The 24,472-nt window shown below is 51.1% G+C and overlaps 4 protein-coding genes and 1 long non-coding RNA gene across 6 annotated transcripts in view; 4 read left to right on the top strand and 1 right to left on the bottom strand.

The window, feature by feature from the left end:
* Positions 1–6,956, top strand: LOC132328563 (mas-related G-protein coupled receptor member H-like). Its single transcript, XM_059848488.1, has 2 exons — positions 1–4,216; positions 4,463–6,956. The coding sequence occupies exon 2, from the start codon at positions 4,574–4,576 to the stop codon at positions 5,492–5,494; it is 921 nt and encodes a 306-aa protein (XP_059704471.1). The 5' UTR covers positions 1–4,216; positions 4,463–4,573; the 3' UTR covers positions 5,495–6,956.
* Positions 5,659–13,136, bottom strand: LOC132328576 (uncharacterized). The gene is made up of 2 exons (XR_009486812.1): positions 12,433–13,136; positions 5,659–10,214 (listed from the first exon to the last, which is right to left on the bottom strand). It is a non-coding gene; the product is annotated as an uncharacterized LOC132328576 (long non-coding RNA).
* The window catches only part of LOC132328562 (proto-oncogene Mas-like), a 26,115-nt gene continuing 13,050 nt past the window's right edge, over positions 11,408–24,472 (top strand). The window contains exon 1 of one of the 2 annotated variants that reach the window (XM_059848487.1): positions 11,408–11,920. The gene's annotated coding sequence lies outside the window, so the exon portion shown is untranslated. The remainder of the gene's footprint in view (positions 11,921–24,472) is intronic. The other variant, XM_059848486.1, reaches the window with a different exon arrangement.
* LOC132328554 (mas-related G-protein coupled receptor member A1-like) lies at positions 11,927–21,796 on the top strand. Its single transcript, XM_059848477.1, has 3 exons — positions 11,927–12,169; positions 13,222–13,338; positions 17,520–21,796. Exon 3 carries the CDS (start codon positions 18,504–18,506, stop codon positions 19,482–19,484), a length of 981 nt encoding a protein of 326 aa, XP_059704460.1. The 5' UTR covers positions 11,927–12,169; positions 13,222–13,338; positions 17,520–18,503; the 3' UTR covers positions 19,485–21,796.
* On the top strand, positions 13,345–16,002 carry LOC132328558 (proto-oncogene Mas-like). Its single transcript, XM_059848482.1, has one exon. The coding sequence runs from the start codon at positions 13,348–13,350 to the stop codon at positions 14,305–14,307; it is 960 nt and encodes a 319-aa protein (XP_059704465.1). The 5' UTR covers positions 13,345–13,347; the 3' UTR covers positions 14,308–16,002.

Genomic DNA, 24,472 nt, shown 5'->3' on the forward strand with positions numbered 1-24,472 from the left:
AGCGATAAAATCTGATTTCCTAGAAGAGCCCTTTGGAAGTTCTATCCCAAATTTGCCCTTAACCAAGACAGTGTTAAAGACACCCTAACTTTAAATGAATTACAGAAACTGCTAGGTTCCTTAAATTGGTTGTGTCCTGGTTTGGGTTTGTCTACAGAGCTCCTACACCCTTTATTTGACTTACTCAGAAGAAATCCCCACCTGTACACACTTTGACAATTGACCCCAGAAGCTAAAACTGCCCTTGCACACTGTGCTCAAGCAATAGAAAACTGACAGATTTGGAGATGGGATCCTGACAAATCTGTGTACCTTGCTATAACTGCTAGCAAATTTCAACCTTCAGCTGTTTTGTTTCAATGTTTTGTTAATGATAAAGACCCTCTGCATGTGTTAGACTGGTTATGCTTACCTTACACAGCAACAAAGACTGTGTGCACTGTTAATGATATGTTCGCATATTTAGTTAAGAAAGGTAGAGAGCGACTACAAACTCTCAACGGCCAGGATCCATATACCATCTACATACCTGCAAGTAAAGATAATTTGGCATGGCTACCACCAGAGGATGCCTATTTTCAAATCATGCTTGCAAAATTATCTATCCATTGTCCCTCACATCATTTATGGACAGATATGGGTAACCTCCCCCTGTATGGAAAGCATCACTACAGCACTGACCCCTGTCAACGGACAGTTTTCACAGATGCATCCAGCAAAACCAACAAAGCTGCAGTGATTTGGCATGGAGGTGACTCTGCCCAATGGCATAAAAGGGTATTAATGTTAAAGGATGCCTCTGCCTCTGTGCAGATTTTAGATTTGGCTGCTATCTGATATACCATTCAGTTATTTTCACAGGAACAACATAAAATCATAACTGATTCCTCATATCCTGCCAATGTTGTGTTCCATTTAGAATCTTCCAATTCAAAACATGCTAATACATCTTTTTATTACAGAGTTAAAAACATAGTAAACTTTGATTAACAGCCCGCAGCATGATTTTTATGTGTTGCATCTTCGTCCCCACTCAGGTTTACCTGGGCCTATTCCAGAGGGTAAAAACTACACAACTCCATGATCCTTGTGGGCCCCTTCTAACTCTGGATATTTTATGGCTCTATTTTATGATGCCTATATTACATGATGATTCCACTTGATAATGATTCCACGGTGTTGTCCTTATTCCCTGGCTCTGGCACATCTTCAAAAGCCCTCTGGAAGGCAACACCTACAGAGGGGTGAATTCCTTTGCACAGCTCCCAGCCAGGAAGTAAATCAGAAGGAGGGCACTGCTGTTGGCTGAGGAGCCAGAGCACAGCCCCATTCCCACCATCCCACACAGGCACAGCAGCAGCAGCAGCAGCGTGACAGGCACTTTGCTCCACTGCCTGCTGGCACACTGGCTCCAGTTGTCGTGGCTCTCCTCATTCCAGCTCCCCTTGGATGCCGTCCCACAAGGCTGGCTCCAGCAGGCAGGGCTGGCTCCCTCCGTGGCAGGGGACAAAGTGCTCATGGTGACACCTCTGCTGCTTCTCCTCCCCTCACAGAGCTGCAGGGGTGACAAACAGAGACACCAGAGCAACGCTGCTGTCCCCCAAACGTGGCTTTCCCATCTTTTCCTACCCACAGCTTCCGTGTGGAGCAGCACTGGGAGGGGTGAGGGACAGGGCAGATGGTAAGGAGGATGTGGGAGCCTGGTCTGGCATGCCTGGCATGAAAGCCAGGGAGATACCTCCTTCCTGGCTGTAGAAATGACAGAGCTGGAGCAGGAAAACAATTGGAGAAGGAGAGGATTGCCCATGGAGATATCAGAGAACATATGGCTTTGGGATGGATCTGAGCTGGACTCTCAGGTGTCAGTTGATATCACTGAGCTGCTCGATTCCTTCAGCAGGACACCCGTTTCAATATTCCCTCTCTTTTCCCACAATATTTCCAGCTTTGAATTCCATACAGACCTCAATTCTGCCCCCAAAATCCATAACCAGGTTCCACACAATGAGGGAGCCCTGATTCTGGTGGAAGAGAAGAGTCTGACCTTGTTTCCTCTCGCAGCCTGGAGAACTTCCCTGCACTGCACTCACCTCACCTCCCACCCTCCAGCTGCTGTCCCTGGGCCAGGATCTTCAGGAGGTTCCCTGGAATGGTCCCTTGGGAAAGGGGAGCGCAGCCTGTGGGGTGAGCCCGAGCAGCGTCCGGCGCGGGCTCTGTCCCAGCTCCTGCCACAGCCCCTGTTCTCCTGCTGCCTCGTGTTCTCCAGGGCTCTCACACACAGGCAGCTGCTTCAGAGCCTGGCACGGGATCAGGGCTCTGCTCCTCCTCTGCTCTTCACTCTGCCCAGCAAATGAGCAACAGGAGAGAGCCTCAGCAACCAGACCTACGGCCAAAGCACTTTGTCTCCATCTCAGCTTCTCTTCCATTTAAAAACAACTCCAATCCCAAAATCTTGTCTTTTGAACTGCCTGAACTTGAACCCTCTCACTTCTGGGCTGGATCCTTATGACCCTGAACTACAAATGTGTTGTGAAAGTTTGACTTCTGATTAAAATCTAGTTTAGCCACTTGTATACCACAATTTCAGTCGTACTGGACATTCACCACGCAGTTTCCAAGAGAATTCACGCAATAATAAATTCTCTGTGTGAGCTGGAGCACAGGCACACAGCAACAGGGATGATTTGGTATTTCAACAATGTCTTTTCTTCTGAGAAGAAGCAAATCATTGCTGCTCTCTTGGCTTTAATCCTTAGAAAGTTGCAGGTTTCATCTGAGTCCTCCTCTACACTCTCTCAGGAGTCAGACAGCAGCCTTCAGTGAATTCCAAGGGATTCCTAGAAAGCTGGTGTGGGATGATTCCTACCCAGGCTGACATGTGCCTCAGGGATCTGGGATGCTCATCCTGCTGGAAACTGGTATGTGTGATGGTCCTGGGGCCAGAACTGTCACCTCTCTTCCTGCTGACACTGTGTTTGTGTCAACAACTATAGCTTCTCACATCCCCTCACCAGCCCAATCCTTTCAAGGGCAAACACTTCATGATCCAGGAGTTGACAGGGCTCTACAACAGTTGGAGTGACATTTTGGACAATGTCATGGTGTGACAGGACAAGGGGGAATGGCTTCCCACTGACAGGATGACTTCAGATTGGATATTGGGAAGAAATCCTTCCCTCTGAGGGTGGTGAGGCCCTGGCACAGGCTGCCCCATGAGGCTGTGATTGTTCCTAGATCCCTGAAAGTGTCCAAGACCAGGCTGGATGGAATTTGGAGCTACCTGGGGTAGTGGAAGGTGTCTCTGCTTGCAAAGGGACAGTCTGGGAGCAGGTGTCATAAACAACCACAAGTGTTCCCAGGACAGAAGAGGAGCAGGAGGAGCTCTAGTGAAGGGCTGGCAAAGAGTTCACAGCACCCTGGTCCCCAATAGCTTTCATTGCATCATCAGAGGGATTGGCAATAATTAGGGTGGGCTCCAAGTGCTGATAACCTGGCTGCAAGCAACTGAGTGCTGTCCTTCCCTTGGGCTCTGTGAGCCTGGGGTGGAATTTATGGGAATTCTTGCCTCAGTTTTGCTTCCTTGGGGCCAGGGGATGTTTTGGCAATGATTCTGGAGCTCTTCCCAGAATGGGAGCTGTTTCTGACAAGCAGCCAGATGCTTCAAAAGCACTGCCAGCACTGCCAGCACTGCCAGCATTCCAGTGCCACCAGCACCACCAGCATCCCTCTGCTGCTGGACGGACAATGACCCCTCCCTCAGGGAAGAGAAACGAGGAATGGTAGAGAGACAGAAGGCTGTTGGAGTATGGGACATTCTGCAGGGAAGGAGTGTTTCTAATCAAAAGAAAATGAGGAGCCATTTGCAAAATTCTTTATGTGGACATTTGACAAAAGCCAATTCCTTTGTGGTAAAGAAAAAAAATATTCAAGATAAATAACTCAGAGGGAGTGGAACTCTGACCTACCCAAAGTTGTAAAACCACTTCTGACTGCCCTATGACCCCACCAAGCCTTGGGGAGCAACACCAGGAGAGGGCACACACAGAGCCAGCAGGATGGGAATGGGGAGCTCCTGGTGATCTGGGCACTTTCTCCTTCATGTCACTGACCAGCCAGGAGCCGCTTTAGGACATGGATCCCAAAGGAGCAAGAGGTACCAGGGAGCGCCGCTGATCTGCACAGACCCCTTTGCCTGCTGCTGCCCCCCAGGGAACAGGTCAGTGGAATGTTTTCCTTCCTCCCTACCCCACCTTCCTCTCCTCCAGCAGCTGCTCTGTTCCTGCCACCCTCTCCCAGTGACTGCAGTGCCCTCACCGGATCCCCCTCTTCTGCCCTGTACGTCCTTTCCGCATGCCCAGCGGAACAGCCCAGCCCACCCACCTCCCTCACCCAATCCCACAATTTCCACTGCCCTCCTCCCCTGCACATCTCACTCCTCCCCACTGAATCCTTCCCACTGCAGGGAGCTGCTGAGGAGCCACATGGTCCATCCCTGGATTCTCCAAGCACTGACTCCCCATCCACTCTGACCACAGCCAGGGGACACATCCCACTGCCTGCCCAGCATCCATCCATGGAGGTGACCACCATGTCCCCACCTCCCACCTCACCCACTGAAGGAGATGATATGTGTGACACAGATGTCACCATCATGGCCATACACAGTGTGACACTGCTCATCTGCCTCTCTGGGCTGGCTGGGAATGGGGCTGTCATCAGCCTCCTCAGCCTGAAAAGGAGGAACGCTGCCATCTTTGCCCTGGCTGTCATTGACTTCCTGTTCCTCCTCTTTGCAGGGCTCTCCACCCTCCTTATCCTGGTGGAGGACATATCCTGCTCTCCTATCGTGCCCCTGCTGTACCTGAATTTCCTTTTCCAGCTGTCAGTGGTGTCCTTCTACTGGGTGTTGTTCCAGCTGATGCACAGCAGCCCTGTGCAGTATATGTACAAGCTCTGGAAGCTCTGCTGCCGCTGGGACCTTCCGAAGCGCCTGTTGTGGGTGGTGGGCACTGTCCAATACTGGGCCTTCTTGGCTATCTTCACTGTCATTCCCACAGTGACATTCCTGTGCCCAGAACAGGAGCAGGAGCACTGCCGGGCTGCTTTCATCCCCATGTTCGCTCTCATCCTGCTCCTCTTTGCTGCACCCATGTTCATTTCTCACACAGTTGATTTCATTAATGCCAAGCAGGGCTCCCAGCAGCAGCAACCCAAGAGGCGCGACATCGTTATCGTCCTCATTGTGCTCTTCACTTTCATCCTCAACATCTGGAATTTCCTGCAGCAGCTTGGTTACATCACTGTGTCCTCAGAGGTTGTTTTCCTGCTCACCTGCACCCACAGCACCATCAAACCCTTCATCTACTTCTTGGCAGGGCAGTGCTGGAGGCCCTGCGCCATGGGGTCCCTCCGGCTCTCCCTCCAGAGGGTCTTTGAGGAGCCAAAAAAAAAAAAAGCCCATGGAAATGATCCTGCCATGGACACAGGGGTGTGAGACTGCTAATCCCTTCCACTGCTCTGCTGAAGGACCCCAGGAAACTGGCTGAGGGTTTCCTTTGTCACTTGATTAATCAATATCCAAAGGATCACACTCCACATGTGTAGTATTGTCCATAAGGGTCCCAGGATGAGGGAAGAGACGAGAAAGTTGACTCCATGTAACAGAAAGCTTGATTTATTATTTTATGATAGATAATATATTAAAACTATACTAAAAGAATAGAAGAGGGGATTTCATCAGAAGGCTAAGCTAAGAAGAGAAAAGGAATGAATAACAAAGGCTTGTCTCTGACCGAGACAGTCTGGACAGGTGATCTGTGATTGGCCCTTTATTGGAAACAACCAGATGAGACCAATCACAGATTCCCCTTGTTGCATTCCACAGCAGCAGATAAGAATTGTTTACAGTTTGTTCTTGAGGCCTCTCAGCTTCTCAAGAGGGAAAAATCCTAAAGAAAGGATTTTTCATAAAACATGTCGGTGACACACATGGAGGTGTATTCCTGCAGGAGAAGGGATCAGGGGCATTGCCTAGGGTGATTTTTGTGGGATGCTCTGGAGAATGGGAGCACATTGGAGCATGGCTTTCCTCGCCGCTCCTGGATCCACATGACTCCAAGCAGTGCAGCTGGGCTCAGTGCTGTTCCCCAGCTCTATTCCCCATGGAATGACCCTCATGGCCTCAGCCCCAGGGAATCAACTCCATCTCCTTGGGCTCAGCAGATGAGTTTCATGGTGTTATCAGGAAGCTCTTGCCTGCAAAGAATGGGACACTTTAATCCCTGGGGACACACCCAGCACTGGGTGGCAGTGATTTCCCAAATCCCTGTGGGGCTGGTGCCTCTGGATGGCAGGAGAGGGGTTGGGATCACACGGAGCATCCTTCCCTTTCTGTCGAGCAGAGCCAGCCCTGCATTCCCAGCTGATGGGAAGGGACACCAGGTAGGGCTGCAGAGGTGGGGAGGGACAGCAACATTCCCTTATCCTCTCAGTGGGAATTTTTCACATTCTTGAATTTCAGAATTAAATCCTCTGAGTAAAGTGCAGGGTCGATAGCGAACTCCACTAAACTCTTGTGCCTGTACCAGAAAGTACATGGAATATGGAAATTCCCATCACCAGATGCTTGGAACATTTAGTTGCACAGAGACTAGGGGGTTGTGCTGCTCTTCTGCAGAATGGGCCCCTCCATCCTCTGGTTCCCCAGCATCAGTGCCCAAGGAAGCCCTTGACCACCTCCATCCTGAACCTGGCCACCCTCAGGAGGAGCTGCACAGCCACTCTGCACAGCAGCTTCAGCCACAGCCCAGCCTGTCCTGATCTTTGTCATTCTGTAACCACCCCTCAACCAGATTTGGATTCATGGTTTTGGTTTCTTTCCACTGTGGTGGTTCCAGCCTCTGAATTTGTTGAATAAACAACATCCAGGCTTCACTGCAGAGCCTGTCTCTGTTAAACAGTGTCCAAAATGGCTCATTTCCTTCTTTTATCCCATTCTAAAGCCTCTGGCTGGTCTCTGAGCAGGGCAGGTACCTGTCTCATAAAAGAGCCCTTCCTAAGGCACGTGCCTGCAAAGCTTGGGATGATGTTGGCAGGGCCAAGAGCTCCTCATTCCTCCTGGGAGAGACCTGGGCAGCAGCCACATCTCTTGCTCAGGGGAAAGTTGTCCCTCCTTTTCCCACTGCCTTAAATCCAGGGGAAAGCAACGTGCCACTGCTTCTGGAAAGAGAAGTGAGAGTGAAAGCCGTGGATGCTGAGTCAGGCTGTGGAGAAACACATGACGTTAAACACCTAAGGAGCATTTATTCACAGAATTTTTAATAATTACAGAAGAGGCTTTGACATCTGATAGGGTTTTTCTCTCCCTGACTCCCATTTTCCTGTCCTTTGGGAAGACAAGACTTTCCAAGGTATAACCTCTTGTCCAGAGACGAATAACTCAGCCAGGGCGTCCCTCCCAAGGCAAGTGCAGAAGGACCATTATCCTTCCATCTACTTTTTCTGCTTCCCAACACCTTCCTTGTCTCCTGGGTCACCCAGGCCACCCCCTACCTGAGCTTCCCTTCAAAAGACCAAGACTTCAAAGCAAAAGTTTTCCTGGCTGTCCTTCCATGGCAGGAGGAGAGATGGAATCAGATGATCTCTACTGTTCCTTCCAACCTGTCCTGGCTGACTTTATGATGCTGAATTGTATCCCCATTCATCTGTTTAGCCCAGAAATAGGTTTTGCTCATTTAAGACAGGTTCTTGAGTGTAGGCGAGACGGGGGTTGCACGGTCGGGATGGACGGAGACGAGAGATCTCTGAAGCCAGGTCATGGAACTTGGGGTTTATTGCAAAGGGCGTGGGTACAGGGCCCTGCTGGGAGCTGCCAGCTGCAGCTCGGAGCAGGCCCGAGAGAAGAGAGGGGTAAAGAGGATGAGAGGGTAATAATGTAAAAGGCAGGAGCTAAGAGCATAGAAAAGTAAGTAAGAGTAAGAGAGCAAGAGTAAGAGTAAGAGTGCGAAGTTCCCATTACAATACAATAAATCATCTTCTGTGTTGAATATTCTGATTCTCATTAACCAATCTAGTACCACACACAAATCCTATAGCATTTACATCCAGCCTAGAAGAATCACTACATTACCATACTGTGCTACATTTTAAACCCTAAAAACTACTCTTCAGACCCCTTCTACCAAACTGGCAGGGTCTGCTCGGACCCTTGGACCTGCCGGCTTGCAGAGGGCCTTGTATCATCAAAAGGGGATTACCTTCAGCCAGCCACACCATTGTTCTCCCAATGTTCAGTAACTAAGGAATCTCAAAGCTTGCTTTCATTTCAATCTCGCTTTTAGTTTCTATATTCACAAAATCTTTTGCCAGGCAATCATATTTGTAAGGCTTTCCTGTTCCACCTTCCCCAACACTTGAGCAAAGAGGGGGAGAGAAGATGCAGCAGTTTGTTTGCAGAAGCTGCGCTCACTCCTCCACAGTCCTGCTCCCAGACCGTGCTGTCTGCAGCACAGACATGACACAGAGAGCTCTCCTTTGCTTTTAGGTTTTTTAGCCAGCTGAGGCAGAGAAGTTCCCTGCACTGGGGTTTTCTTTTTCTTGGAACTATTCAAACCTGCTCTGGACTGAAAACCCAGAAGAGCACCAGGAGCTCACACCTGTGGCCCACCAAGGCCTGGGACACAGCATTTTCCAGCACCAGAGGGACTGATCAGAGACTGAGTGAGCCAAACTAAACTCCACAACAAGGACTTTCTGAATTTCTGTTTTCTTCTGACGTTCTGTTTTCTTCAGAACAGCAAGAGATTTTATTGATTAATATTGTTTTCATTTCTTATGCTTACGAATACTTTCCTTTTTAAATCAACAGTTTTTTCCACTTTTCTCTAAGGAAATCTTTTCCTGAACCAGCTGGAGGAGGGGCTGCTTGAATTCGCTTTCTAGAGGGATCCCATTTGGAGGTTTCCTCCCAAATTTACCCTAAACCAAGACACAACCATTCCATGATGATTCCTCATGACATCCAGCATCCACCCCAGGCAGGAGTTCCCCTGCTGCACACAGCACCAGCCTGACAGAGCTCAAGGAGCATTTGCACAATGATCACAGGCACAGGCTGGGATTGTTGGGATGGCCTGTGCAGGGCCAGGAGCTGAACTCCATGATTTTTGTAGGTCCCTTCCAACTCTGGATATTTTATGGCTCTATTTTATGATGCCTCTGTTTCATGATGATTCCACCTGATGATGGTTCCACTGTGTTGTCCCTATTCCATGGCTCTGGCACATCCTCAAAAGCCCTCTGCAAGGCAACACTAACAGAAGGGGTGAATTCCTTTGCACAGCTCCCAGCCAGGAAGTAAATCAGAGGGTGGGCACTGCTCTTGGCACAGGCGAGCAGGAGAGAGGTGCTGGGGGCAAAGACAGAGAAGTCAAACGCCCTCAGCAGGAGCCAGTGCCCAAAATGAGCAGTGAAGAAGGGGAAGGAGATGACAGGAGCAGCAGGAGCAGGGCACAGAGCTTCCCTGGGAGCTGTTCCCATGAGCAGCACAGGAGCCTGGCCAGCAGGGCCAGAGCAGAACAGGTCAGGGTGAGCACTGAGAAAGCCAGGGAGATACGTCCAGCCTGGATGTGGACAGGACAGAGCTGGAGCAGGAAAACAATTGGAGAAGGAGAGGATTGCCCATGGAGATATCAGAGAACAAATGGCTTTGGGATGGATCTGAGCTGGACTCTCAGGTGTCAGTTGATATCACTGAGCTGCTGGATTCCTTCAGCAGGACACCCGTTTCAATATTCCCTCCCTTTTCCCACAATATTTCCAGCTTTTAATTCCCTACAGACCTCAATTCTGCCCCCAAAATCCATAACCAGGTTCCACACAATGAGGGAGCCCTGATTCTGGTGGAAGAGAAGAGTCTGACCTTGTTTCCTCTCGCAGCCTGGAGAGCTTCCCCGCACTGCACTCACCTCACCTCCCACCCTCCAGCTGCTGTCCCTGGGCCGGGATCTTCAGGAGATTCCCTGGAATGGTCCCTTGGGAAAGGGGAGCGCAGCCTGTGGGGTGAGCCCGAGCAGCGTCCGGCGCGGGCTCTGTCCCAGCTCCTGCCACAGCCCCTGTTCTCCTGCTGCCTCGTGTTCTCCAGGGCTCTCACACACAGGCAGCTGCTTCAGAGCCTGGCATGGGATCAGGGCTCTGCTCCTCCTCTGCTCTTCACTCTGCCCAGCAAATGAGCAACAGGAGAGAGCCTCAGCAACCAGACCTACGGCCAAAGCACTTTGTCTCCATCTCAGCTTCTCTTCCATTTAAAAACAACTCCAATCCCAAAATCTTGTCTTTTGAACGGCCTGAACTTGAACCCTCTCACTTCTGGGCTGGATCCTTAGGCCCCTGCACTACAAATGTCCCATTAAACCTTGATGTCTGTTTCAAATCTAGTTTTCTCCCTTGAATACTGCAATTTCAGTGGTACTTCACCTTCACCACACAGTTTCCAAGAGGATTCATGCAATAATCAATTCTGTGGCTCAGCTGGAGCCCTGGCACACAGCAGAGGGCTGATTTGGGATTTCAGCAATGTCATTTCTTCTGAGAAGAGGCAAATCCATGCTGCTCTCTTGGCTTTAATCCTTAGAAAGTTGCAGGTTTCCTTTGAGTCATTCTCTACACTCCCTCAGGAGTCAGACAGCAGCCTACAGTGAATTCCAAGGAATTCCAAGAAACGTGAGGTGAAATGATTCCTACCCAGGCTGACATGTGCCTCAGGGATCTGGGATGCTCCTGCTGGAAACTGCTGGCCCTGGGACCAGAACTGTCACCTCCCTTCCTGCTGACACCATGTTTGTGTCCGCAGCTATGCAATCTCACATCCCCTCACCAGCCCGATCCTTTCAAGGGCAAACACTTCATGATCCAGGAGCTGATGGGGCACCAGGAGATTTGGAGAGGGACTTTGGACAAGGGCATGGAGTGACAGGACAAGGGGCAATGGCTTCCCACTGACCAGAGATTGGGATCAGGTTGGATCTTAGGGAAAAATCCTTCCTTGTGAGGATGGAGAGGCCCTGGCACAGGTTGCCCAGAGGGGGGGGGGGTCAGGTAAAAACAAACACAAGGGCTCCCATGTCTGAGGAGGAGGAGGGTGAGCCCTTATCAAGGGCTGGAAAGGGGATCAGAGCATCCCAAAACCTGGTCCCTAATAGCTTTCATTGCATCATCAAGGGCATTGGCAGTAATTAGGGTGGCCTCTAAGTGCTGATGACCTGGCTGCAAGCAACTGAGTGCTGACCTTCCCTTGGGCTGTGTGAGCCTGCATTGGAATGACAGAAATGGGAATTCTCAGCTCAGGTTGCTCTCTTGGGGCCGGGGAGGGTTTTGGCAATGATCCCAGACCTCTTCCCAGAATGGGAGTTGATTCTGAGAAGCACTCAGATGTATGCACAGTGCTGAGAGCACTTCCAGCACTGCCAGCAGTTCTCTGCTGCTGGAGGGACAGTGACCCCTCCGGGCAGAGAAATGAGGAATGTAGAAACTTGCTGAGAGAGGGAAAGCATTTGGAGAATGTCCCATCTGGAAGAGTTTCTAATCAGGAGGAAATGGGGAGCTCTTCAAAGAAATCTGCACATTGAGCTACTTCCTCTATGGCAGAAAAAAAGTCAAACAGAGGAAGGGAAATTCTGACGCAACCCAAGATTAAATTTCTGACTTTCCCGCCAAGCCTTGCGAAACAACAGCAGGACAGGGCACAGAGAAGAACCAGGAGGACGGGAATGGGGAGCTCCTCATGACCTGGGCACTTTCTCCTTCATGTCACTGACCAGCCAGGAGCCGCTTTAGGACATGGATCCCAAAGGAGCAAGAGGTACCAGGGAGCGCCGCTGATCTGCACAGACCCCTTTGCCTGCTGCTGCCCCACAGGGAACAGGTCAGTGGAATGTTTTCCTTCCTCCCTACCCCACCTTCCTCTCCTCCAGCAGCTGCTCTGTTCCTCCCACCCTCTCCCAGTGACTGCAGTGCCCTTCCCAGCTCCTCTCTCTCCTCCTGTGCATCCCGTCTGTATCCTAATACTGAAAAGGGCCAGAACAAACGTTTTAACACAATGCAAAACATGAGGAAGCAGGAATTCTTTACCTGCACAGGACACAGATGGATCTCTTCTTGTATTGCTCATATGGTGAGTATTTACAACAGGGTATTAATCCATTATAACCACATGGAGGCATTGAAAAGCTTTTCTTATCTAGTACACAAACACCGTTTTCCTAGAACTCATTTCCATGCATCCACCTCCTCGTACAAGTCCTTTTATGATCCTGGAGGTTTATTAAGTGGGGTGTCTCTTGTGGTCATATTCAATCTATGCTGCTATTCTAAAGGTGCCCTTTTCTTGAACTTTCCCTCTGGCCATGCACTGTTGCTTCTTGTTCCAGAACTTACCCCAGAATCACTGCAGGCCTCCTCATCTGTTCCTGCACTGGTTCCTGCCACATTTATCATCCTGTGTGCCAGCCTTTACATCCTGTGAGAAATAACCGCCCACTTTTTAAAATTTTTAAAGGTTTATTAAACCTTAACAAAAACTGCAACAGAAGGACTCAATAAGGAGAAGCAGGCCTGGAGCTTCCCTCATGGCTGCCTACCACGTGGCTTCCTCATCTTCAAGATGAATGCTTCACCTTTGATACCCCAGGTGTTGCATCAGCTAAACCTGGCCCCTCCCAAAGTCTGTCTGTCAGCCTTTCTTTGTGTTTATTGGTGGAGCCTGCCTTCTTGCAACTTGACTGGAGGGTCAGGTGTTGTCATGCTGCACCTCCCCCTCCCCAGCAAAAAGCTTTTGTACACCCCTTCTTTCTCCCTGTCCTAGATGACTCAGGCTCTCTGATGGCAATAACAGACAGGGGGGAGAAGGGGACTATGGGGAGAACATGGGACATCTAAACATCAGACTACAATAACATAATTATACATCAATAAAGCTTCTATTAACATTCATACATTATTCATCCCTTAACTGTGAGAGCAAATCATCTCATTATCCATCTATAACACATCCCTTTCAAATTTGGCCACTTTGCTTTTGAACAACTTCAGAAGAACTGAAAATGTTTATTCTCTATGTTATTTTTCAGCCTCCTGCCAAACAGCCCAAACCTCCCACCCCACCATTTCCACTGCCCTCCTCCCCTGCACATCTCACTCCTCCCCCCTGAATCCTTCCCATTTCAGGGAGCTGCTGAGAACCTGCATGGTCCATCCCTGGATTCTCCAAGCACTGACTGCCCATCCACTCTGACCACAGCCAGGGGACACATCCCACTGCCTGCCCAGCATCCATCCATGGAGGTGAGCACCATGACCCCTCTTTTCACCTCACCAGCTGACCGACCTGGTCAGTGTGAGATCACTGTCTCCAACATGGCCATGCACTTTGTGACACTGCTCGTCGGTCTCTGTGGGCTGGCTGGGAACGGGGCTTTCCTCCGGCTCCTGCACGTTAATCCCAACACCGACTTCGTCTTCAACCAGGCCATCACCGACTTCCTCTTCCTCATCATCATGGTTCCTTCCACCCTGCTCTTCCTTGTGGAGGAGGTTTCCTGCTCTGCTATAATGCCCCTAATATATTTGAGCTTTCTTTTCTATCTGTCGCTGTTCTCCTACACCATGGGCCTGTACCGGCTGATGTTTATCAGCATTCAGAGGTGCAGATCCATACTATGCCTGTTTTTCTGTGGTTGCCAGCTTCCTGAACGCCTGGTGTTAGTGGCGATGAGTGTCCTGTTCTGGGTCCTCCTGTTCGTTGTCACCGCTGTTAATCCCACTGTGACTTCCCAGTGCCAGTCACACGAGCAGGAGCAATGCCAGGTGGCTCTCACCTCCATGTACGCCCTCAACCTCTTCCTATTTGCTGCACCCATGATCATTTCCAGCACAATCCTCTTCATTCATCTCAAGCCTGGCTCCCAGCAGCAGCACAAGAGGCTTGACATTGTTATAGTCCTCGCTGCACTCTTCAGTCTGCCCCTCAGTCTCTGGTCTCTCCTGCAGCAGCTCGGTTACACGGCTGTGCCCTCCCAGGTGGTTTTCCTGCTCACCTGCATCACCAGCAGCATCAAACCCTTCATCTACTTCTTGGTGGGAAGCTGGAAGAGAGCCTGCTCCATGGGGAGCTGCTGGAGACAGTGCTCCATGGAGAGCTGCAGGAAGCACTCCTCCTTGCAGTCCCTAAGGAAGGCGATCCACAGGGTGTTTGAGGAGCCAGAAGAGAACAGAGCCCACAGAAATGTTCCCTCTGTGGACACAGTGCTCTGAGCCTGTTGATCCCTTCCACTGCACTGCTGAGGAACCCCGGGACAGTGGCTGAGAGATTCCTTGAGTCTCCTGATCAATAAATCCCCACAGGGTCACCCTCCCTGTGCTGGTGCATCCCCAGCCCCTTTCCAGCCCGCTCTGGGCTCTGATCCGTGCTTGGGAGGCCTCAGCCTTGAGGAGCAGCCCCTGGGCTCAGCTCCTCTGGCACTGATCAGAAACACCCTCTGCTCCCAGGAGCTGCTGCTGTCCAACCACCTCCTGGGGTTTTATCCACAGCCTTGGAAATTACTGTGCTCCCCTGAATGCCACAGCATCCCTGCTCTCCCACTGTCACGGGAGCTGCCGGCCCCAAGTGTGGCCAGGGTGAAACATGGCTGAGAGTGACGCCCATCCCTTGGGGCCCTGGGAGCAGCGGCCCAAAAGGAGACCCTTGGAGCTCTCCTGGCCCAGCAGCGCTGAGCAGAAGCTCCCTGGCACTGGGGCCTCTCCGGGCTGGGATCTCTCCGTCTGCTGCCCCTCGGCTGATCCCCGAACGCCGACGGCTCCTGGGCCCATCCCCCCAGGGCTCGAGGCCCAGCCCTCGGCACAGGGAGGAGATGCCAAGGGATCCACAGGGAGCATTGCACTGCCTGCCAGGGGAATTTCTCACAGGCACCTTGCACTGACTCTGTCTGTCTGTCTGTCTGTGTGTCTGTGTGCACACACGTCTGCATCTGCCATGGCAAATGTGGCAGAGATGCTGCTCTCTCAGGTGTGTTAGTGATTAGAGATTTTTGGAATTCACTTGAGTTAGCAATAAGAATTTTTCATTTAAAGTTTAGCCTGTAGAACTATGTGTTGAATTTTAACCCCTTTACTTAAGAAACCTCTGCCATGGTATAGATGGCATAGGAAAATGCAAATTTCTGAAGCTTCTTGCATACAGAACAATGCCAGAGGAGACCAAGGGTTGCAAAGAACCCAGATAAAGGAGCTCCTCAGTCTCCAAGCTGATCAAGGCCGACAGACACACTCAGATAAGCACCAAGCGACCAAGAGCGCACACACAAAGGAGAAAATTTCAAAAGTTCAGTCATGAGGAAGACCATGGCCTTCAGCCTCAGAGACCGCTGAGAGACCCCCGTGCGAGCACCACAGCAAACAACGCATGCCCAGAAGGGCGTGGATCTGATTACCATGAGAGGCGAGGACAGGCGGGGCCAGGCTTGAGTATGCATGAAAAAGTTGTGCAATGTATTGCATATGGAATACCTTTGTGAATAAAAATGTGGGTCAGACTGAGGCTCGCGGCACAAGTTTTCATGAGAGCTCTGTCGCTTGTGCCGGGCGCTGACATACATACCCACTTCATAACTATCTCTGGTTGGGGAGTTTATTTATTCTGCATACTGCTTCATTAGTACCTGAGACATCTGACTGGGTCAGGCCTGGAAGGAACAATCAGGCATAAATACGGGTTAATGCGGCTAAGTGATATTCCTCTGCTGAATTGTTCAGTTCAAGGCACAAATGAAGTTATACCTTAAATTTAAAGATATAACTTGAGTTTGAGTGCCTTAAAACTTTTAGGCCATTTTCCTTTTAATCCTTACCCTCACTGTCCTTTTGTCACACCCTTGAACACACACACAACCACACACACAGGGACAGCACTTTGGTGTGCTGGTGCTTAATATTAAACCTGGTTTAAACTGATTTCCTCGCTGGTGGTTTTGTGCCTTCAGGAATTCTTCCTCTGCCCTGGCTTTGGCCTCTCCCTCAGCAGGCTGGGATGGTGCAGCTGCAAGGGCAGGGGGAGTCCGTGCTCCTCAGCCCAGCCACCCCCTTCCAGGAGCAGGGTGACACCTGTGTTTGTCACCGTTGTCTCCACGGGGCATCAACCCCCTGCCTGAGGCTTCTCTGAGGTCTCTGAGCTGGGGGTGTTCAGCCTGGAGAAGGGAAGGCTTCAGGGAGCCTTGACCTTGTTGCTGCCGTGTTGTTTTCCCTCACATGTCCTCACCTCCCTCTCTTCTCTGTCTAGAAGACAAACTGCTGCCCTCAGGTACTGTTGCCAACAACTTCTGCGAGTTCAAAGATTCTTCCACTATTCCATAGTGCCGAGAGGTTGGTCTTGTCCAGGATCCACATTGGGAAATCTTTCGCCCTGTTTTCACCACCAGCCACACGATCCCGTCACCATGCAGGCAGTGACAGCCGCCATGGGCACTGGCACAATTTAACACCTGTCTTCATGCGGGGTGCTGAGAAGGAGTAGCTGCCCCTGCTGCCCCTGCCCTTCTGCCCACAGCACGGCTGGCAAGGCTTGCCACAGGCCGCACCAAGATGGCATCGGCCGCAGCAGGATGGCCCCAGCAGCAGTGCCTGGCCATCCCTGGTAAAATCTGCATCTGTGCTGCTTTGATTTTCTTCTGAAATTTGTCATCACGGAGGTGTTACCAACCTCTCTAATTGGGCTGGCAGCATGTCCATCATCAGAGCTGTCAGAAATTGGCTCTGTCGGACATGGTGGAAGCTTCTAGCAGCTTCTCACAGGAGCCCCTTTCTGTGGCTTTTCCCTGCCACCAAAAAACCAGGCTGTGCCTAATCAACACAAAGCAACTCTTTGTTGTCCTTCCCTTGGGCAGTGTGAGCCTGCATTTGAATGAAAAAATGGGAATTCTTGGCTCAGCTCTGTTTCCTTGGGCCCAGGGCAGGTTTTGGCAATGATCCCGGACCTCTCATCTGCAAGGGAGTTGTTTCTGAGAAGCAACCCGTTGCTTCACCAGCACTGGCAGCGCTGGCACCATTCTCGTGCCACCAGCACCACGAGAATCCCTCTGCTTCTGGAGGGACCATGGCCCTTCATGGAAGAGAAATGGGAAATCGTAGAAACCTGTAAGGAGAGCAAAGGCACTTGAAGAATGTGGCATGGTCCAGGGAAGGAGTCTTTCTAATCAGGAGGAAAAGACAAGTTGTTCTATTCTTCCAGTGGAGTATTGACAAAACTCACTACCTTTGTAAAAAAAATCAAAAAAAACCCCACCCAAAAAAAACCCTAAACCAATGGAAGTGAAACTCTAATGCAGCCAAAATTGCAAGTTCTTACTCCCCCGTGACCCCACCAAGTCTTTGGGAAACAACTGTGAGATAGGGCATGGAAAGAACCAGCAGGATTAGAATGCAAAGCTCCTGGTGATCTGGGCACTTTCTCCTTCATGTCACTGACCTGGCAGCAGCCGCTTTAGGACATGGATCCCAAAGGAGCAAGAGGTACCTGGAAGCGCCGCTGATCTGCACAGACCCCTTTGCCTGCTGCTGCCCCACAGGGAACAGGTCAGTGGAATGTTTTCCTTCCTCCCTCCCCCACCTTCCTCTCCTCCAGCAGTTGCTCTGTTCCTGCCACCCTCTCCCAGTGACTACAATGCCCTCCCCAGCTCCCCCCTCCTCTGCCCTGTGCATCCCGTCTGTATCCTGACACTGAATCGCGTGAAAAAAAACTTTCTAACACAATGGGAACATTAGGAAGCAGGAATTTTTTACCTGCACAGCACACACAGAAGAATTTCTCTTTAATATGTGTGTAGTGAGACTTTACAGCAGGGGTTTTATCCATTAAAACCACACATAGACATTTAAAAGTCTTTCTTATCTGCTACATAAGCACCACTATCCCAGAACTTATTTCCATGCATCCCCGTCCTCTTGGGAATTCTTTTGATGCTCCTGGAAGATCATTCAGAGGGGTCTCTGGTGGTTGTATTCACTGAGTGCTGAGATATTAAAGGTGACCTTGCCTTGAACTTTTCCTTTGGCCATGTGCTCTTGCTTCTTGTTATGGAACTTGCCCCAAAAATACTGCAGACCTCCTTATCTGTTTCTGCACTGGCTCCAGCCACATTTATCACCCTATGTCCACATCTTTACATCCTTTAATCTTTTTGGCCGCTTAGGGGCCACTTATCTTTGAGCAACTCCAGGGGAGTTGAAAATGTTTATCCTCTCTTATCAATCCCCTGCACACCAGCCCAAACCTCCCACCCCACCATTTCCATCGCCCTTCTCCCCTGCACATCTCAGTCCTCCCCACTGAGTCCTTCCCACTGCAGGGAGCTGCTGAGGAGCCGCATGGTCCATCCCTGGATTCTCCAAGCACTGACTCCTCATCCTCTCTGACCACAGCCTGGGGCCACATCCCACTGCCTGCCCAGCATCCATCCATGGAGGTGAGCACCATGTCTCGTCTTTTCACCTCATTGCCAAATGGAACCAGTCAGTGTGAGGTCAATATCTCCAACATGGCCATAGATTTTGTGATGCTGCTTGTCAGTCTCTGTGGGCTGGCTGGGAATGGAGTTGCCCTCTGGCTCCTGCACGTTAATGCCATCACCCACTTCATCTCCAAACAGGCCATCATCGACTTCCTCTTCCTAATCTTCATGTTGCCCTCCACCCTGCTCTTCCTTGTGGAGGAAGTGTCCTGCTCTGCTATAATGCCCCTGATGTATCTGAGCTTGCTTTTCCAGCTGTCACTATTCACCTACAGTATAGGTCTGTACCGGCTGATGTTTATCAGCATTCAGAGGTGCAGATCCATACTATGCCTGCTATTCTGTGGTTGCCAACTGCCCGAGCACTTGTTGTGGGTCTTGATGACTGGCCTGTTCTGGGTCCTCCTCTTCGTTTTCATCGCTGTCAATCCCACAGTGACTTTCCTGTGCCAGTCACACGAGCAGGAGCAATGCCAGGTGGCTCTCACCTCCATGTACGCCCTCAACCTCTTCCTATTTGCTGCACCCATGGTCATTTCCAGCACAATCCTCTTCATTCATCTCAAGCCTGGCTCCCAGCAGCAGCAGCAGCACAAGAGTCTTGACATTGTTATCTTCCTCGTTGCACTCTTCAGTCTGCCCTTCAGTCTCTGGAATTTACTGCAGCAGCTTGGCTACACGGTTGTGTCTTCCCAGGCGGTTTTACTTCTTGCCTGCATCAACAGCAGCATCAAACCCTTCATCTGCTTCTTGGTGGGGAGCTGGAAGAGAGATTGCTCCATGGGGAGCTGCTGGAGACAGTGCTCCATGGAGAGCTGCAGGAAGCACTCCTCCATGCAGTCCCTAAGGAAGGCAATCCACAGGGTGTTTGAGGAGCCAGAAGAAAACACTGCCAGTGGAAATGATCCCTCTGTGGACACGGGGGTCTGAGCCTGCTGATCCCGTCCACTGCTCTGCTGAGGGATCCCGGGACAGTGGCTAAGAGATTCCTTGTGTCTCCTGATCAATAAATCCCCACAGGGTCACCCTCCCTGTGCTGGTGCATCCCCAGCCCCTTTCCAGCCCGCTCTGGGCTCTGATCCGTGCTTGGGAGGCCTCAGCCTTGAGGAGCAGCCCCTGGGCTCAGCTCCTCTGGCGCTGATCAGAAACACCCTCTGCTCCCAGGAGCTGCTGCTGTCCAACCACCTCCTGGGGTTTTATCCACAGCCTTGGAAATTACTGTGCTCCCCTGAATGCCACAGCATCCCTGCTCTCCCACTGTCACGGGAGCTGCCGGCCCCAAGTGTGGCCAGGGTGAAACATGGCTGAGAGTGACGCCCATCCCTTGGGGCCCTGGGAGCAGCGGCCCAAAAGGAGACCCTTGGAGCTCTCCTGGCCCAGCAGCGCTGAGCAGAAGCTCCCTGGCACTGGGGCCTCTCCGGGCTGGGATCTCTCCGTCTGCTGCCCTCGGCTGATCCCCGAACGCCGACGGCTCCTGGGCCCATCCCCCCAGGGCTCGAGGCCCAGCCCTTGGCACAGGGAGGAGATGCCAAGGGATCCACAGGGAGCGTTGCACTGCCTGCCAGGGGAATTTCTCACTGGTACCTTGCACTGACTCTGTCTGTCTGTCTGTCTGTGTGCACACACGTCTGCATCTGCCATGGCAAATGTGGCAGAGATGCTGCTCTCTCTCCGAGACATCTGAGTAACACAGGACTGTAGGTATCAGCCATAAATAAGGTTAAATGCTGCTAAGTGATATTCTTCTGCTGAATTGCAAAGTTTAAGGTATAACTGAATTACACTTAAGTTTGAGCACTGAAAAGATTTTAGGCCATTTTCCTTTTCATCCTTACCCCTGCTGTCATTTTGTCACCTGCGCTTGCACTCACACACAACCACGCACACAGGGACAGCACTTTGGTGTGCTGGTGCTTAATATTAAACCTGGTTTAATCTGATTTCCTTGCTGGTGGTTTTGTGCCTTCAGGAATTCTTCCTCTGCCCTGGCTTTGGCCTCTCCCTCAGCAGGCTGGGATGGTGCAGCTGCAAGGGCAGGGGGAGTCCGTGCTCCTCAGCACAGCCACCCCCTTCCAGGAGCAGGGTGACACCTGTGTTTGTCACCGTTGTCTCCACGGGGCATCAACCCCCTGCCTGAGGCTTCTCTGAGGTCTCTGAGCTGGGGGTGTTCAGCCTGGAGAAGGGAAGGCTCTCAGGGAGATCTTAGAGCCCCTTCCAGGGCCTAAAGAGCCTCCAAGAACTGGAGAGGCTTTGGACAAAGGCCTGAAGTGACAGGACAAGGGGAATGGCTTCCCACTGCCAGAGACCAGGGTTAGGTGGAATAGTGGGAAAAAATTCTTCCCTATGAGGGTGGAGAGGCCGTGGCACAGGTACCCAGAGATGCTCTGGCCTCCCCATCCCTGGAGGCGTTCCAGGCCAGGCTGGATGGGGTTTGAAGCAGCCTGGTCTAGTTGGGGGTGTCCCTGCTTGCAAAGGGGTGAGATCAGGAAAAAAAAACAAAAGTATTCCCAAGACTGAGGAGGAGGAGGAGGGTGAGCTCTTAAGCTCTCATGAAGGGCTGGAAGGGGCACCACAGCACCCCAACATCTGGTCTCCATTAGCTTTTATTGTGTCATCAAGGGTGCTGTCAGTAAGAAATGGAGGCTCTGATGCTGATAACCTGGCTGCAAGCCTGTCCTGGTTTGGCACTGGCCAAAGGCCAGGCACCCGCAGAAGCCGTTCACTCACCTTCTCCTTCTCTCAGCTGGGCAGAGGAGAGGGAAACAAAAATTAACAAGGGACTCATAAGTTGAGATGAGGACTGGGAGAAAAGACACTCCAACAGTAAAAAAACAGGTTCAAATTTAATGGTATTAAGTAAATTTATTATAAACAGAGACAGAGTCTGATAATGAGAAGTAATAAAAAACTTTAAAAGACCTTTTTTTCCACCAGCCCCTGCCTTCTTCCCAACAACAGCGCAGGGAGACACGGTGAGGGGATTCTTCACCAGCATTGCCAGCACTGCCACTTAAACACTGTTTACCTGGAAACAACATGGGTTATCCATTAAACTAAGATAGAGGGCATATTCTGGTAGGAATTAAAACAAAAAAAAACCACTGATATCATGATATAATCAATTGGGAGCACTCTGGGGAGTATCTGTAAAAAATCTTGGATATTATGGTGTATAAAAATGTCTGGAGATTGTTGTTTCTTTGGACATGTCTGTAGCAAATAAATTTCCAATATGTTCACAATTTTGACTCAAAATTGTTATTAGTCTAACATGCTTTTGCTGTTAGACTTAAACATCTTGGTGTCAGAGGGGACACACACAGGGCTTGTGCTCCCTGGAGCAGCCATGATCCCCAGTGCCCAGAGCTGGGCTGGCACGGACAGGATGGCCCAGGGGCTCAGCATTCCCCACCCCGAGTGCTCTGGGAGTGTCACAGCAAAGATATTCCCCAGAGACCTTTAATTTTTAATTTTGTGAACCAGGAGCAAAGGTCTCTCTGCCTTCAGAAACCCTTCCTCTCCACTGCCTTCAGCTGCTCCCTCAGCAGGCTCAGGTGGTGCAGCAGCAAGGAGAGGAGGAGGCCGTGGTCTTCAGCACAGCCACCCCCTTCCAGGAGCAGGGTGACACCTGTGTTTATCACCATGGGCTCCACGAGGCATCACTCACCTCCCTGGGGTTTCCCTGAGGTCACCATCCCCACCCCATCCCACACCTTCTCTCCAGCCCCATCACATCCCACACATTCCCACCACATCTTCCCAGCAGCTCCATCATGTCATGTCCCACCCCTCCCACACCACCCTCCCATCCCACTCCCCATGCAGCCCACCCTCCTCCCATCCTTCCCATCCCTCCCAGCCCCGGGCCTGAGGCTCCAGTCCCTCCCCATGGGCTGCTCACCCCACGCTGCCCCGTAAGGCTTTGGGGCACTGCTTCTCTTGGAGATTCCCCTCCCCAGCTCCATCCCTGCTGTCCAGCCCCCAAACCTCCTTTGGACAGAAACAAGAGGCCACAGAGGGATGGCTCCACTGGTGTTCATTGGGCTGGAGAAGCATGGAATTGCCAGGAGGAGCAGAAACACTGCTGCGGGTCCTGAGTGGGGCAGGAGAGGAGCAGGGATGTCTGGAGGGGAAGGCAGCCTGGGGGACATTTCTAGAGGATGTCAGAGGGGAACATGTTGCCTTAGGATTTTAGCCTTGCTATTTTTCATATCCTGTACTGCATTAGTGCATAACTCTAAACTCCATGGAAAGTGTTAGTTAACTGTCCTCACATTTTGGTCAGACAAAACAATCCCTCTAGGCCTGCAATTCAAGGACACCCTACTGCCTCAGGCCCAGAAAAGTACTGACAGAAGTGAATTGGGGGAGGGCAGACTGGGGCTAAATGACTGCATTACCTGAAGCTGTAAGTGGAGGATTAACCCCTGATTTGTAAATGGACCTAACTTACATCTGACTGAAAAACTCATGACCATTGTCCATTTTGGGTGTAGCCCCTCTCAGAGGCTTTGAGTGGCCAGGGTGAACCTTTTGAAGGCCTTTCATCAATGCCTCCTTTTATTCTCTTCACCTTGTCTGGCCTCTGTTCTAGGGAGCCAGCCCAAGGCATCAGGCAGACAGTGGCTGGAGGGGGCAGGAGGGCTCTGGGTGCCACCAATCCCAAATCTCCCACTGGACTGCAGCAGAGCCCAACAGGGCACACCTGCAGCCAGGGCGTGGCCAGGGACTGGGAAACCATCGGGATGGGATGGGATGGGATGGCATGGCATGGCATGGCATGGCATGGCATGGCATGGCATGGCATGGCATGGCATGGCATGGCATGGCATGGCATGGCATGGCATGGCACGGCGATTGTAGCGGAGATGGGGATGAGGAGTGATACCAAAATCAGACAGAATAAACTTCCTAACACCAACTAATGATGTTACCAAGGGAACTATTAGGCAGCAGGATATGCAGAAGAGTCTCTCCTTATTTCTTTGTGTGTTGTGAGACTTTACAACAGTGTTTTTATCCACTATAACCATACAGACATTAAAAAGTTTTTTATCTAATACGTAAACACCATTTTCCTAGAACTCATTTCCATGCATCCCCTTTCTACTGGATGTCATTTCCTGGCCTTGGAGGATCATTCAGATGAGTCTCTGGTGGTTGTATTCACTGTGTGCTCTGATATTTAGGGTGACCTTGCCTTGAACTTTTCCTTTGGCCATGCACTCTTGGCTTCTTGTTACAGAACTTGCCCCAAATCCACTGGAGGCCTCCTTATTAGTTTCTTCACTCTTTCTAGCCACGTTTACCATCCTGTGTGCTCCTGCAGAACGCATTGGAACTGGGCTTTCCTCCTCCCTCATGTGTCCTAGAACTCTATAGCCAGGAGGAACAGAGACACTGCTGGGTTCCCTGGAGAAGTGGGCCAGAATCATGGTATTGGAGGGAAAAAGAGGACTCTGGGAGGATGAGAGGTGCTGGAGGTGGTTTCAGAGGGGTCAGGAGAGGGTCAGAGGAGGTTGGAGGGAGTCTGGATGCTGGAAAAGCCGGAGGAGAGCAGAGCCTGACAGGCCATGCTCAGAGTGGGAGACAGGCTCCATCTGGGAAACCTGTGGGATATGATAGGATGGGGTAAGGATGGAGAGCAGGGTGGGGATAGGAAGCAAAGATGAGGATGGGATGGGAACAGAATTAAGGGCAGCTCAGCTCTGCTTCCTTGGGCCTAGGCCATATTTTGGCAGTGATCATGGAGCACTATTCCCAGATTGGGAATACTTCTGGAAAGCACCGAGCTAACTCACCAACACTGCCAGCACTCCCAGCATTCTAGTACCACAGCACCACCAGCATCCCTCTGCTGCTGGAGGGACCATGACCTCTCAAGGAAGAGAAACGAGGAATGGTAGAAACCTGTTGGG

Source organism: Haemorhous mexicanus, chromosome 6, assembly GCF_027477595.1.
Source record: "Haemorhous mexicanus isolate bHaeMex1 chromosome 6, bHaeMex1.pri, whole genome shotgun sequence".
In the NCBI taxonomy this organism is placed as follows: domain Eukaryota; kingdom Metazoa; phylum Chordata; class Aves; order Passeriformes; family Fringillidae; genus Haemorhous; species Haemorhous mexicanus.